The sequence below is a fragment of the Entelurus aequoreus genome, linkage group LG09 (assembly GCF_033978785.1).
Source record: "Entelurus aequoreus isolate RoL-2023_Sb linkage group LG09, RoL_Eaeq_v1.1, whole genome shotgun sequence".
Taxonomy (NCBI): domain Eukaryota; kingdom Metazoa; phylum Chordata; class Actinopteri; order Syngnathiformes; family Syngnathidae; genus Entelurus; species Entelurus aequoreus.
The window spans coordinates 31,332,091-31,347,228 of record NC_084739.1 but is presented as its reverse complement, the minus strand read 5'-3'; the positions used below and the strand labels follow the sequence as shown (position 1 = coordinate 31,347,228).

The 15,138-nt window shown below is 40.3% G+C and overlaps 1 protein-coding gene across 4 annotated transcripts in view; it reads right to left on the bottom strand.

Moving 5' to 3' along the window:
* Positions 1–15,138, bottom strand: part of klhdc3 (kelch domain containing 3) — a 62,958-nt gene that overhangs the window by 36,036 nt on the left and 11,784 nt on the right. For 3 of the 4 annotated variants that reach the window (XM_062058569.1, XM_062058568.1, XM_062058570.1), the window contains exon 8: positions 7,510–7,618. In XM_062058569.1, coding sequence (XP_061914553.1) covers positions 7,510–7,618 — 109 coding nt within the window. Of the gene's footprint in view, positions 1–7,499; positions 7,619–15,138 lie in introns of all 4 variants that reach the window. The other variant, XM_062058572.1, reaches the window with a different exon arrangement.

The window sequence follows — 15,138 nt, the reverse complement described above, 5'->3', positions numbered from 1 at the left end:
CTATCACATGTTGATAAAAATAAAACATTTACGGTCGCGAAAACATTAGGAAAAAAAAAGTATCAATATGACATCAGTGACAACCCCACCCGGAGAATGACCAACAGATCTGCAAACAGGCATGCATTTTAACTCCTGAACACACCCACCCGCCTCTGCCTTGCTCTCTTCAGCTTCTTATCCATCTGCTCTCTACACCGCGGCCACACCCCGCGAGTGCGGCGGTGCGCTACACCCTCTCGTCTTGCAAACGCGCATTGCATGATGTGCTCATAAATCATCACGCTGCAACAATGATTGAATGTCTGACTGTTGTAACAAATCGGACAGTTTCTAACATCCAACATTGAACAAATCTTCCCAGAAGGCCCCTGTGCCGCACTTTGGGCACCCCTGCTGTAGAAGCTAACTGTTTATGGCAACTATAGGCTTAGTACCCTAGTATATTTGTTCTGGTCCCATATGGGACGCGAGTCACAAGGTTTTGACGTCAGCACCGGGATTAGTAAAATCAGCTGTTCAACTGGCCGTTTTTTTACTGTGTGATAAAAAAGGGGATACATGGGGAAGTTCTTCTTTAGCTGCCGCCTTGTTTTATCATATGTTACTCCCTTTTGCGTATGTCAATGTTTACTTTTGTATTCACAATAAATCAACACAAAATCTGTACTTGGGCGCAAGGTTCACGGAGTCTCGTATGCTTCCCGCCGCAGGTGAGCGATGATGGTCATGGACTCGTGGTTGAGGGAAAAGTTGTTTGATGTTGGATGCTAGAAAATGTCAGATTTGAATTGAATTAGGTTTGAAATTGAGAGGTAATAATGGACTCGAAATTAACAACCCATAATAAATCTAACATCAGCAGATTTTTACCACCTCAAAACATTGCCAAAATCAAAGAAATTGTGTCTAAACCAGACTGAAAGACTAATCCATGCCTTTGCTCCTGGGCTACCTAAATAAGCTGTAAAGCAGCTGCAATACATAGAAAATACTGCTGCTCGAGTCATGAATAGATTCAGGAAACACAACCCTATTATTCCACTGCTTGGGTCACTGCACTGGCTCTTCTAGTCGTCAGAGAATAGACATTGAAACAGCTCTGCTTGTGTACAAGTCTTTTTATGGTCTAGCGTCAAAGTAAATCTCTTAAATGTTCGAGGCAACTTGGGCTCTGAGAACCTTAAGAAGTGGTCTATTGCTAGTGCCCATAGTCATGACTAAGCATGGTGAAGCTATGTTTCAGTTTTATGCTGTTGAAATCCTCCAGAAGATGTAAGACAGTCCTCAACTTTTCACTTGTATTTCGCTGTGCATACGACAACAAATTTTTATTTTCAATTGATGGTTAATTCATGATTATTTTTATGATAATTGTGTTTGTTTTCTTGTAACTGTATACCTTTGTAGAGCAATTTAAATTGCCTTGTATACGAATTGTGCTGTATAAATAAACATGCCTTTCAAACAATATGATACAACATTATTATTAACTAATCCAAAAAATATGCCACTTCTTGAATGATTTAAAAAATGTCGAAATGTATGTTAACCATTTAAATACAATTTGTACTATAATTACCTTGCGATACAGATTACAAAGAAATAGATGCACATGGTTATGTGAAATCAGGTCTGATGGACACATAGGCATGTAGACATGGGGCTGAGAGAACTCTTATCCACAGTCTTCCGATCTTCCCTATCAGGTTTCCCAGTGGGGTTTCGGCTGATAACTCAGCCTTGTTGATAACAATAGCCCAGGTCCAGGCTATGCTGGGACATTTTAATGCCGTTAGCTACCTCATTACTCCACTGGCTACTGGTCTATCCCAAGCACAGTGGCACCTTAGCAGGTACCAGTTATCAGTACTGCCTTATGACCACCAATGAAATCATCAGACTACCCTCTACAGGAGCCAGACCACCAGTTTACGGGTGGGGAACAATGACCAGTTGCTACACCAGGGATATTCTGTAAAACAGATTTTTTGTTTTTCATGGTGAAGAACTTAGTGTTTTTGGGTGATTGGGTGACACTTATTTGGAATATCCCACAGGTGAACAGGCAAATTGGGAACAGGTGGGTGCCATGATTGGGTATAAAAGTAGATTCCATGAAATGCTCAGTCATTCACAAACAAGGATGGGGCGAGGGTCACCACTTTGTCAACAAATGCGTTTGCAAAAACCTTTCTCAACCAACTATTGCAAGGGATTTAGGGATTTCCCCATCTACGGTCCGTAATATCATCAAAGGGTTCGGAGAATCTGGAAAAATCACTGCACGTAAGCAGCTATGCCCGTGACCTTCGATCCCTCAGGCTGTACTGCATCAACAAGCGACATCAGTGTGTAAAGGATATCACCACATGGGCTCAGGAACACTTCAGAAACCCACTGTCAGTAACTACAGTTGGTCGCTACATCTGTAAGTGCAAGTTAAAACATTATGTTTAGGGCATCCCAAAACTCTCTACCATCCAATATACAGAACCTATTCCAGGATAGAGATGCTCACCATAGTTACAGTCTAAGAGGAAACAACAAATTATATTTGCCTAAATTTAGAACAACTTTAAAATCAATGTGCATGTCAGTGCGTGGAGTCGGTCTGTGGAACAGCTTAGAGGACGAGTTAAAAACGTGTTCCAACATGATTCAATTCAAAACACAGTTTAAAAAAGAAGTACTGAAGAAGTACGAGGAGGAAAGAGAATGATGCCCTCAGCACAGAGCGATGGGAGAGAGGTGTATGGTCAGAGAGTGTTTGGGCCTGTGTGTGTGTGAGTGTGTCTGTGTGTGTGTAAGTGTGTTTTGTCTCGTCTTGTCTTATACTAACAGTGGTACTACAAACCCTGTTTCCATATGAGTTGGGAAATTGTGTTAGATGTAAATATAAACGGAATACAATGATTTGCAAATCATTTTCAACCCATATTCACTTGAATATGCTACAAAGACAACATATTTGATGTTCAAACTGATAAACATTTTTTTTTTGCAAATAATCATTAACTTTAGAATTTAACATTTTGATACAGAGAAATATTTTACATAGAATTTAACATTTTGATACAGAGAAATATTTTTTTAACTTATGTAAATGTACATGAACTAATGTATGTACCGTAATTTCCGGACTATAAGCCGCTACTTTTTCCCCTCGTTCTGGTCCCTGCGGCTTATACAAGGGTGTGGCTTATTTACAGCCTGTTCTTCTCCGACACCGACGAAGAGGATTTCGGTGGTTTTAGTACGCAGGAGGAAGACGATGACACAATGATTAAAGACTGACTTTTCATATACCGGTAGGCAGGTTATTTTGATAACGTACAGGCGAGCACTTTGTATTGCTTTGCACCGTTGTATTATTTGTACTGTTCGCCATGTCAAAGATGTGAAAGTTTGATTGAATGATTGAAAGATTTATTGTTAATAAATGGGACGCTTTGCGTTCCCAAACAGTCATCTCTGTCCCGACAATCCCCTCCGTGGTAGCAGGAACCCCTATATACTACGGTAATTACACATCAAAACCCTGCGGCTTATAGTCGGGTGCGGCTTATATATGGAGCAATCTGTATTTTCCCCTAGATTTAGCTGGTGCGGCTTATAGTCAGGTGCGGCTTATAGTCCGGAAATTACGGTACATGCTGTATCATGACATATCCATTAGTTTGACAAATGTATGTCATACAAACCCCGTTTCCATATGAGTTGGGAAATTGTGTTATATGTAAATATAAACGGAATACAATGATTTGCAAATCATTTTTAACCCATATTCAGTTGAATATGCTACAAAGACAACATATTTGATGTTCAAACTGATACATTTTTTTTTTGCAAATAATCATTAACTTTAGAATTTGATGCCAGCAACACGTGACAAAGTAGTTGGGAAAGGTGACAATAAATACTGATAAAGTTGAGGAAAGCTCATCAAACACTTATTTGGAACATCCCACAGGTGAACAGGCAAATTGGGAACAGGTGGGTGCCATGATTGGGTATAAAAGTACATTCCATGAAATGCTCAGTCATTCACAAACAAGGATGGGGCGAGGGTCACCACTTTGTCAACAAATGCGTGAGCAAATTGTTGAACAGTTTAAGAAAAACCTTTCTCACCCAACTATTGCAAGTAATTTAGAGATTTCACCATCTACGGTCCGTAATATCATCAAAGGGTTCAGAGAATCTGGAGAAATCACTGCACACAAGCAGCTAAGCCCGTGACCCTCGATCCCTCAGGCTGTACTGCATCAACAAGCGACATCAGTGTGTAAAGGATATCACCACATGGGCTCAGGAACACTTCAGAAAACCACTGCCAGTAACTACAGTTGGTCGCTACATCTGTAAGTGCAAGTTAAAACTCACCTATGCAAGGCGATAACCGTTTATCAACATCACCCAGAAACGTCGTCGGCTTCGCTGGGCCTGAGCTCATCTAAGATGGACTGATACAAAGTGGAAAAGTGTTCTGTGGTCTGACGAGTCCACATTTCAAATTGTTTTTGGAAACTGTGGACGTTGTGTCCTCCGGACCAAAGAGAAAAAGAACCATCCGGATTGTTATAGGCGCAAAGTTGAAAAGCCAGCATCTGTGATGGTATGGGGGTGTATTAGTGCCCAAGACATGGGTAACTTACACATCTGTGAAGGCGCCATTAATGCTGAAAGGTACATACAAGTTTTGGAGCAACATATGTTGCCTTGCAAGCAACGTTAGCATGGACGCACGCCCCTGCTTATTTCAGCAAGACAATGCCAAGCCACGTGTTACATCAACGTGGCTTCATAGTAAAAGAGTGCGGGTACTAGACTGGCCTGCCCGTAGTCCAGACCTGTCTCCCATTGAAAATGTGTGGCGCATTATGAAGCCTAAAATACCACAACGTAGACCCCCGGACTGTTGAACAACTTAAAGGCCTACTGAAACCCACTACTACCGACCACGCAGTCTGATAGTTTATATATCAATGATGAAATCTTAACATTGCAACACATGCCAATACGGCCGGGTTAACTTATAAAGTGCAATCTTAAATTTCCCGCTAAACTTCCGGTTGAAAACGTCTATGTATGATGACATATGCGCGTGACGTCAATCGTTGTAATGGAAGTATTCGGACACCATTGAATCCAATACAAAAAGCTCTGTTTTCATCTCAAAATTCCACAGTATTCTGGACATCTGTGTTGGTGAATCTTTTGCAATTTGTTTAATGAACAATGAAGACTGCAAAGAAGAAAGTTGTAGGTGGGATCGGTGTATTAGCGGCTGTCTGTAGCAACACAACCAGGAGGACTTTGACTTGGATAGCAGACGTGCTATCCGACGCTAGCCGCTGACCGCACGGATGATCGGGTGAAGTCCTTCGTCGCTCCGTTGATCGCTGGAACGCAGGTGAGCACGGGTGTTGATGAGCAGATGAGGGCTGGCTGTCGTAGGTGGATAGCTAATGTTTTTAACATAGCTCTGTGAGGTCCCGTTTCTAGGTTAGCTTCAATGGCGTCATTAGCAACAGCATTGTTAAGCTTCGCCAGGCTGGAAAGCGTTAACCGTGTATTTACAGGTCCATGGTTTAATAGTATTGTTGATTTTCTGTCTATCCTTCCAGTCAGGGGTTTATTTCTTTTGTTTCTGTCTGCAGTTAAGCCCGATGCTATCACGTTAGCTCCGTAGCTAAAGTGCTTTGTCGATGTATTGTCGTGGAGATAAAAGTCAATGTGAATGTCCATTTCGCGTTCTCGACTCTCATTTTCAAGAGGATATAGTATCCGAGGTGGTTTAAAATACAAATCTGTGATCCATAATAAAAAAAGGAGAGAGTGTGGAATCCAATGAGCCAGCTTGTACCAAAGTTACGGTCAGAGCGAAAAAAGATGCGTCCTGCACTGCACTCTAGTCCTTCACTCTCACAATTCTCATCCACGAATCTTTCATCCAGGCTCAAATTAATGGGGTAATCGTCGCATTCTCGGTCCGAATCGCTCTCGCTGCTGGTGTAAACAATGGGGAAATGTGAGGAGCCTTTCAACCTGTGACGTCACGCTACTTCCGGTACAGGCAAGGCTTTTTTTATCAGCAACCAAAAGTTGCGAACTTTATCGTCGATGTTCTCTACTAAATTCTTTCAGCAAAAATATGGCAATATCGCGAAATGATCAAGTATGACACATAGAATGGATCTGCTATCCCCGTTTAAATTTAAAAAAATTCATTTCAGTAGGCCTTTAAGCTGTACATCAAGCAAGAATGGGAAAGAATTCCACCTGAGAAACTTAAAAAAGGTGTCTCCTCAGTTCCCAAATGTTTACTGAGTGTTGTTAAAAGGAAAGGCCATATAACACAGTGGTGAACATGCCCTTTCCCAACTACTTTGGCACGCATTGCAGCCAAGAAATTCTAAGTTAATTATTATTTGCAAAAAAAAAAAAAAGTTTATGAGTTTGAATATCAAATATCTTGTCTTTGTAGTGCATTCAATTGAATATGGGTTGAAAAAGATTTGCAAATCATTGTATTCCGTTTATATTTACATCTAACACAATTTCCCAACTCATATGGAAACGGGGGTTTTACATGGCAGAAGTGTCGCAAAAGTCACGTGTATGTAAACAGCTTATCGAGGGTTATTTCTGATTAGGGACAGACATATAACTTAAAACACACTTGCGCGGATCTAAAACACACATACACAGATCTGAATACACACACTCGGATTTATATACAGACACACAAATTAGCACACATGCATGCAAATTGGATTGAGATACAGGTTTGCAAATAATTTTGCTACAATATTACTTCCATATATAAGCAGCCAGCTAACCACGGTGCACCGGAGAGCGGCCAAGTTAGGCGTTCAATTATTTTTTTTAAAATACCACTTTGGCAAAAAGAATAGCGGAGTTTCGCTAAATAAAGGATGTCTGGGATCCCTGTTATATAACGTAGTTTAAAAAACTGTTCAAACTCAAAGTGTTCATAAAGTACAAGGAAGAAGAACCCTGATGGACATCTAGAACCTTATTTAACAATGAGATAATCTTATCTCATTAAGTTAAAGTTAAGTTAAGTTAAAGTACCAATGATTGTCACTCACACACTAGGTGTGGTGAAATTTGTCCTCTGCATTTAAACCAATCCCCTTGGTCACCCCCTGGGAGGTGAGGGGAGCAGTGGGCAGCAGTGAATCACAACTTAACTATTCATTTATGATTATCTTTTTCTTTAAACTTATTTACTCATTTATTTATTCACGGTTTGTGTTGCAGATTGAGTACAAAAAAACGTCCTAGAAATTGCTTTGAAACGAAAAGGGGTAGGATTTAAATAAGATCTGCTTCTTTCTACTTATTTTCAGACAAGCGGTAATGAGAAACTGAAAATGGGATCTACTACATTGTAACTGCATGTGTGTTCGAAATAAATGAATACCATAACTTTGTCATTATCCAAATAATTAACTATTGAGATTAGGTACTTTGCGTCACCTGGTTCCTCCAAAGAGGATGATTCGATCTCCAACCATGCAGCAGCATTGTCTTCTTCGAGGACATGGGCCTTTCCCGTTGGGTTCCACTTTCTTCCAAGAAAAGGCTTCTGTACAGTATGAATACATGACAAATGTTATTACTACCTGAAATAATTTTGGAAGGTAAAATATCCATATATACATACATACATACTGTACATACATATATATATTTATTAATACATACACACACACACATATATATATGTATATATATATATATATATATATATATATACATATATATATATATATATACACTACCGTTCAAAAGTTTGGGGTCACATTGAAATGTCCTTATTTTTGAAGGAAAAGCACTGTACTTTTCAATGAAGATAACTTTAAACTAGTCTTAACTTTAAAGAAATACACTCTATACATTGTTAATGTGGTAAATGACTATTCTAGCTGCAAATGTCTGGTTTTTGGTGCAATATCTACATAGGTGTATAGAGTCCTTTTTCCAGCAACTATCACTCCAGTGTTCTAATGGTACAATGTGTTTGCTCATTGGCTCAGAAGGCTAATTGATGATTAGAAAACCCTTGTGCAATCATGTTCACACATCTGAAAACAGTTTAGCTCGTTACAGAAGCTACAAAACTGACTTTCCTTTGAGCAGATTGAGTTTCTGGAGCATCACATTTGTGGGGTCAATTAAACGCTCAAAATGGCCAGAAAAAGAGAACTTTCATCTGAAACTCGACAGTCTATTCTTGTTCTTAGAAATGAAGGCTATTCCACAAAATTGTTTGGGTGACCCCAAACTTTTGAACGGCAGTGTACATACAGTATATATGCATATATATATTTATATGCATATATATATATATATATATATATATATATATATATATATATATATATATATATATATATATATATATATATACACACACACACACACATACATATATACATATATATATATATGTATATATATATACACACACATATATATGCATATATATATACACACATATATATATAAATGCATATATATGTATATGCATATATCGATATATCGGTTTTCTGAAGTGTTCCTGAGCCCATGTGGTAATATCCTTTACACACTGATGTCGCTTTTTGATGCAGTACCACCTGAGGGATCGAAGGTCCGTAATAGCATCGCTTACGTGCAGTGATTTCTCCAGATTCTCTGAACCTTTTGATGGTATTACAGACCGTAGATGGTGAAATCCCTAAATTCCTTGCAACAGCTCGTTGAGAAATGTTGTTCTTAAACTGTTCAACAATTTCAATTGTTCAACACACATCTATATGCATATATATACACACATCTATATCTGCATATATAAACACACATATATATATATATCCAAAACCAGTGAAGTTGGCACATTGTGTAATTCGTAAATCAAAACACAATACAATGATTTGCAAATCATTTTCAACTTATATTCAATTGAATTGACTGTAAAAACAAGATATTTAATGTTTGAACTGAGAAACTTAAATTGCAAATAATCATTAACTTACAATTTAATGGCAGCAACACATTTCAAAAAAGTTGGCACAGGGGCATTTTTACCACTGTGTTACATTGCCTTACCTTTTAATGACACTCAGTAAACGTATGGGAACTAAGGAAACCAATTTGTTCACCTGTGGGATGTTCCAAATAAGTGTTTACATCCCTCAACTTTCTCAGTCTTTTTTGCCACTTGTGCCAGCTTTTTTGAAACATGTTGCAGGCAACAAATTCCAAATGAGCTAATATTTGCAAAAAATAAAGTTTTCCAGTTTGAACGTTAAGTATTTTATCTTAGCAGTCTATTCAATTGAATATAGGTTGAAAAGGATTTGCAAATCATTGTATTCTGTTTTTATATACGATTCACACAAAGTGCCAACTTCACAGGTATATATATATATTTCACAATCTACTCCAGCTGCTTTAGAATGCTGATGAATTATGTCACTATATATTATTAGGACGCAATTTTCTGAATGTGTCTAGTTGTCCACAGATAACTAGTTGTGAACTGGCGTAGCAAGAGTCAGCTCCTTGAATTTGCAGACTGAGTCCCTACAAAATTGGGTGAGCACACACAGAGACTCAGGAAGGTTTACGCCTTATCACAGCATCAAATGGCAGTAAGATATAAAATGGGCTTCAGGCCTGTCCTTTTTTTGCTACAGAAACATTTAAAGAAACGGTCAAGTTTCCTTGGGTTAAAAGTGACACTCTATCCATCTGTAGATGCAGATAGCAATACATCAATGACACATGATATCTCCCAACAGACTTGCAGGCATATTGTACTCCACGCAGACTTACTCAATTAAACAGATATGCCTGTAAACCTGGAAAAATAATAGACTGGGTATTAAGATTGTCAAGACCTTGTTAGTTTTTTTGTTGAACATCTTTAAATGTACAATTAGACAACACAGAATCATTTCCCCCCAAATTTCAGTGCCTAGATGCAGACAGTACTTTTATAACAATAAATACTGTTTTCTTCTGAGTTAATAATTTCTTAAAAACTTGAATGACATTTTTTTTAAATAGAATTGTTCATATGGAGAATGAAAACAATTGTGGAGGCAATATGTGTCAATTCAAATGTGTCCATAAATATATATAACTGTGTTGAAGGTAAGTTTTAGAACTACCTTTTATTCAATGTGTAAAGTTAGCATTAACCTAAACTAATTTACCATAAATCATCTCACTACCAGTTTACACAAAGACTGTCTGTGCGGCAGAGAGAAATCCTGCAGGAGACTCTGCATTGAGTGATACAACTCAGGAAAAAGACTGAATAAGTCTACTGCATTAAATAGCTTAACATAAAGACAGTGGCTTTATCACAGTTAGAGATGTCTGGAATAACTCAGTTTCATTCCACAATTATTTTAGTTTCCTGCTAACACACAGAATGTCAATCATATAACCTTCATCCAATACAAACATTAATATTTCATGAATGTAAAATGCTCTGGGGCCGTGTCACCATGTTGGTGCTCTCCATTTATATCATTTTGTACAGTGTCTTCGAACGCAACACTGCTAACAGCATCATTGCATTTCTATGGCGACAGGCAATTCAATTGGGATTGGAACTAAATACTAAAAAAAATTCTGGAAATCCCACGGGTCAAGGGAATCCCGAGGGAATCCTGCAAAAAAGGAGTCAACTTTACTATTTATTACGTGATCGGGACAGAACAAGAGAATACATTTAATGGAAGCAGAAGGGAGTAGGAAGCAACCAATAGGAAATAGAAGCTAGGACAGGCGCTCCCATTTTGTAATTTTCTTTCAGTAAGCCCACACTGTAATGTAAGCCAAAACAAGTACAATTCTCAGAGGCCTAAATACTTTCCGCCAGAATAATTTGAAGAGCAGCAATGGAGCAAGCATATGACAATAGAGAAACTCCATCCATTTTCTACCGCTTATTCCCTTTTGGGGTCGCTGGAGCCTATCTCAGCTACAATCGTGCGGAAGGCGGGGTACACCCTGGACAAGTCGCCACCTCATCACAGGGCCAACACAGATAGACAGACAACATTCACACACTAGGGCCAATTTAGCGTTGCCAATCAACCTATCCCCAGGTGCATGTCTTTGGAGGTGGGAGGAAGCCGGAGTACCCGGAGGGAACCCACGCAGTCACGGGGAGAACATGCAAACTCAACTGATGTGGTAAAATGAATTACAAAGCAAAGTAAAAACTTACAACATACACATCAAACTCACTAAACTGTCAGGGAAGTCTCTAATATTCTTAAAGTTCATGAGTTGATTGTGACAGAGTAAACACGTAGTATGCAAAACATGCTTTAAATTAATCAAGCACACCAGTGGTGTACACTTGCAATGCAAATTCCTGAAAAATATCAACTAAGCATATCTTTATTCGGCAAACGAAAATAAATACTGGATGTATATATTATATATATTATATTATAGATATTGGATGTTGTGGATCGGTGGAAGGAATACTTTGAAGACCTCCTCAATCCCACCAACACGTCTTTCTATGAGGAAGCAGTGCCTGGGGAATCTGTGGTGGGCTCTCCTATTTCTGGGGCTGAGGTTGCTAAGGTAGTTAAAAAGCTCCTCGGTGGCAAGGCCCCGGGGGTAGATGAGATCCGCCCGGAGTTCCTTAAGGCTCTGGATGCTGTGGGGCTGTCTTGGTTGACAAGACTCTGCAGCATCGCGTGGACATCGGGGGCGGTACCTCTGGATTGGCAGACTGGGGTGGTGGTTCCTCTCTTTAAAAAGGGGAACCAGAGGGTGTGTTCTAACTATCGTGGGATCACACTCCTCAGCCTTCCCGGTAAGGTCTATTCAGGTGTACTGAAGAGGAGGCTACGCCGGATAGTCGAACCTCGGATTCAGGAGGAACAGTGTGGTTTTCGTTCCTGGTCGTGGAACTGTGGACCAGCTCTATACTCTCGGCAGGGTCCTTGAGGGTGCATGGGAGTTTGCGCAACCAGTCTACATGTGCTTTGTGGACTTGGAGAAGGCATTCGATCGTGTTCCTCGGGAAGTCCTGTGGGGAGTGCTCAGAGAGTATGGGGTATCGGACTGTCTGATTGTGGCGGTCTGCTCCCTGTACGATCAGTGTCAGAGCTTGGTCCGCATTGTCGGCAGTAAGTCGGACACGTTTCCAGTCAGGGCTGCCCTTTGTCACCGATTCTGTTCATAACTTTTATGGACAGAATTTCTAGGCGCAGTCAAGGCGTTGAGGGGATCTGGTTTGGTGGCTGCAGGATTAGGTCTCTGCTTTTTGCAGATGATGTGGTCCAGATGGCTTCATCTGGCCAGGATCTTCAGCTCTCACCCAGTTCGCAGCTGAGTGTGAAGCGACTGGGATGAGAATCAGCACCTCCAAGTCCGAGTCCATGGTTCTCGCCCGGAAAAGAGTGGAGTGCCATCTCCGGGTTGGGGAGGAGATCTTGCCCCAAGTGGAGGAGTTCAAGTACCTCGGAGTCTTGTTCACGAGTGAGGGAAGAGTGGATCGTGAGATCGACAGGCGGATCGGTGCGGCGTCTTCAGTAATGCGGACGCTGTATCGATCCGTTGTGGTGAAGAAGGAGCTGAGCCGGAAGGCAAAGCTCTCAATTTACCGGTCGATCTACGTTTCCATCCTCACCTATTGTCATGAGCTTTGGGTTATGACCGAAAGGACAAAATCACGGGTGGCGGGGCTCTCCCTTAGAGATAGGGTTAGAAGCTCTGCCATCTGGGGGGAGCTCAAAGTAAAGCCGCTGCTCTTCCACATCGAGAGGAGCCAGATGAGGTGGTTCGGGCATCTGGTCAGGATGCCACCCGAACGCCTCCCTAGGGAGGTGTTTAGGGCACGTCCGACCGGTAGGAGGCCACGGGGAAGACCCAGGACACGTTGGGAAGACTTTCTCTCCCGGCTGGCCTGGGAACGCCTCGGGATCCCCCGGGAAGAGCTGGACGAAGTGGCAGGGGAGAGGGAAGTCTGGGCTTCCCTGCTTAGGCTGCTGCCCCCGCGACCCGACCTCGGATAAGCGGAAGAAGATGGATGGATGGATGGATATTATAGACATTGTATTACCGCAGAGTAACTGTTTTTGTTGCCATATATATAAAAATCTGCAAAACACAAAGTAATTTAAAAAACAATAAGAAAAAGATCAAACCAAATTCAATGTATGAGCCAAAGACTAAGACGAAGTAAAAAAAAGGATTGGTACTGGAGCGAGAGTCATTCCAAATGGGAGCGGGATTCATTTTACCAGAAGGATGGGACACAATTTTTTTGTTAGGGAAGAACAGGACAGGAGAGAAAATCTACTCCAGTTACAGCTTCAATTGGAACTGAAGTGCTGCTATCTAGTGGACAAAAGGTAGAATGCAGTAACAGAGTACAAATACAGTCTGCTAAAGCTGTTGCTTGCACTAAAAGTCTTATAAAAGTCTTATAAGATTTTGCAATCCCCCAAAATTCCACAAATCTAAGCAAAACCTCTCAACATTGTACAGACCCAACAATTTACCTGCATATCCTGGCCAATCAAGAATCATTTTTGCCACTAACATTTGTCACTGAGTAGTAGGGCTAAATACTTATTCGACATTGAATCAGCATCCATCCATCCATAATCTATCGCTTGTCCCTTTCGGGAAGTTTTAATTAGTGCGGTTAAGTAACTGCAAGAAACTGAGGTTTTTTTTGTTTTGTTTTTTCTCCGCCGTCACTGGCATTTGAGTGACAGACATCTTCGCCAATCAGAATTGTTGAGCATCGCGTTTGTTCGTCTCTCGCTTCAAATTGGGAGAAAGACGTCTCACTCTGTGCATCATTCTCAGAACCTGAATGTGTTTATTTAACAGTATGATAACTGAATGCAGTAAGCTTTCTTTTCAGTGATTCACAATCTTTGTCTCATTGGTGGGCGAAAAGCAGGGTGCCAGCTTTGTACACACACTCAGGAAGCACGTACAGACAGACTACATATTCGTGACTTGCCGCAAAGTAACAAAAACCAGGAGGAAAAACATAAGATTACAAAGACAAATGTCCCGTTGTGGGATTATTTCAGTTTCCAATCGGATGAGCATTATTAGTAACCTGACTCTAGCCAGATCCTTGTAGTTCGCTGAGCTCCACACAAGGATCTGGGACTTCTCAATAGGAGATGTATTTCTGAAGGTGGGGCCATGTAAAAAAAATCATTGTATGTGATTGGATAAACCACTTGTCGTTATCTTCAATGACATGCTACTTCAACCACTCACATGGAAATCAACCTGTGACGCTGGCAAATCCAAAACAGAACAGCCGACATATTGGATAACGACGGAACGAAAAGTTAGAGAACTTTTACTGAAACAACACAGCAATGTCAGAAGACGATCGATGTCGCAAAACAGTTGCAATAGCAGAATCAATGTCAGCACACGACTCCTGGCTGCGTGCCGCCATTGTTGTTTGAATCAAACAGTCGCTTCGGCACTACGTCACATCTATGAAATCCCACCGACGATCCTGATTGGTTCATTATGTTTTGCTGTCTTGAAGGAGTTTGCAATGCCCTCGAGCCCAGATCCTTGTGTGAAGCTCAGCGAACTACAAGGATCTGGCTAGAGTCAGGTTACATTATTAGCCCATCAACACAAACCAACTAGCGAGAATTCAGTGAACACATGATGGCAATTAACAAAAAAAAAAAAAAAAAAAATGAACATCCGACCTCGTTTTTCCGACAGGGAATACATTTCCCTTTAAGATGTTCAAAATATATTTAAGTTTAATATTTGCTTAGAGAAATAAGTAATTTTTTGTTTTTGTTTATTTACAAGAGTTATGTACAAATTTATTTACCTTCCAATTACAGTACAATGGTAAAAAAATTATCCAGTAATGAGAAATAAAAGTTAATATGCTTTTAAATGATTACTTGCATTATTATTATTATTATTACTATAATAGATAATAATAATGCAAGTAACCATCCATCCATCCATTTTCTACCGCTTGTCCCTTTTTTGGGGTGGCGGGAGTGCTGCAGCCTATCTCAGCAAGTAACCATTTAAAGTATATTATGGTTGCACTAAGTACATTTTCAACCTTCATAA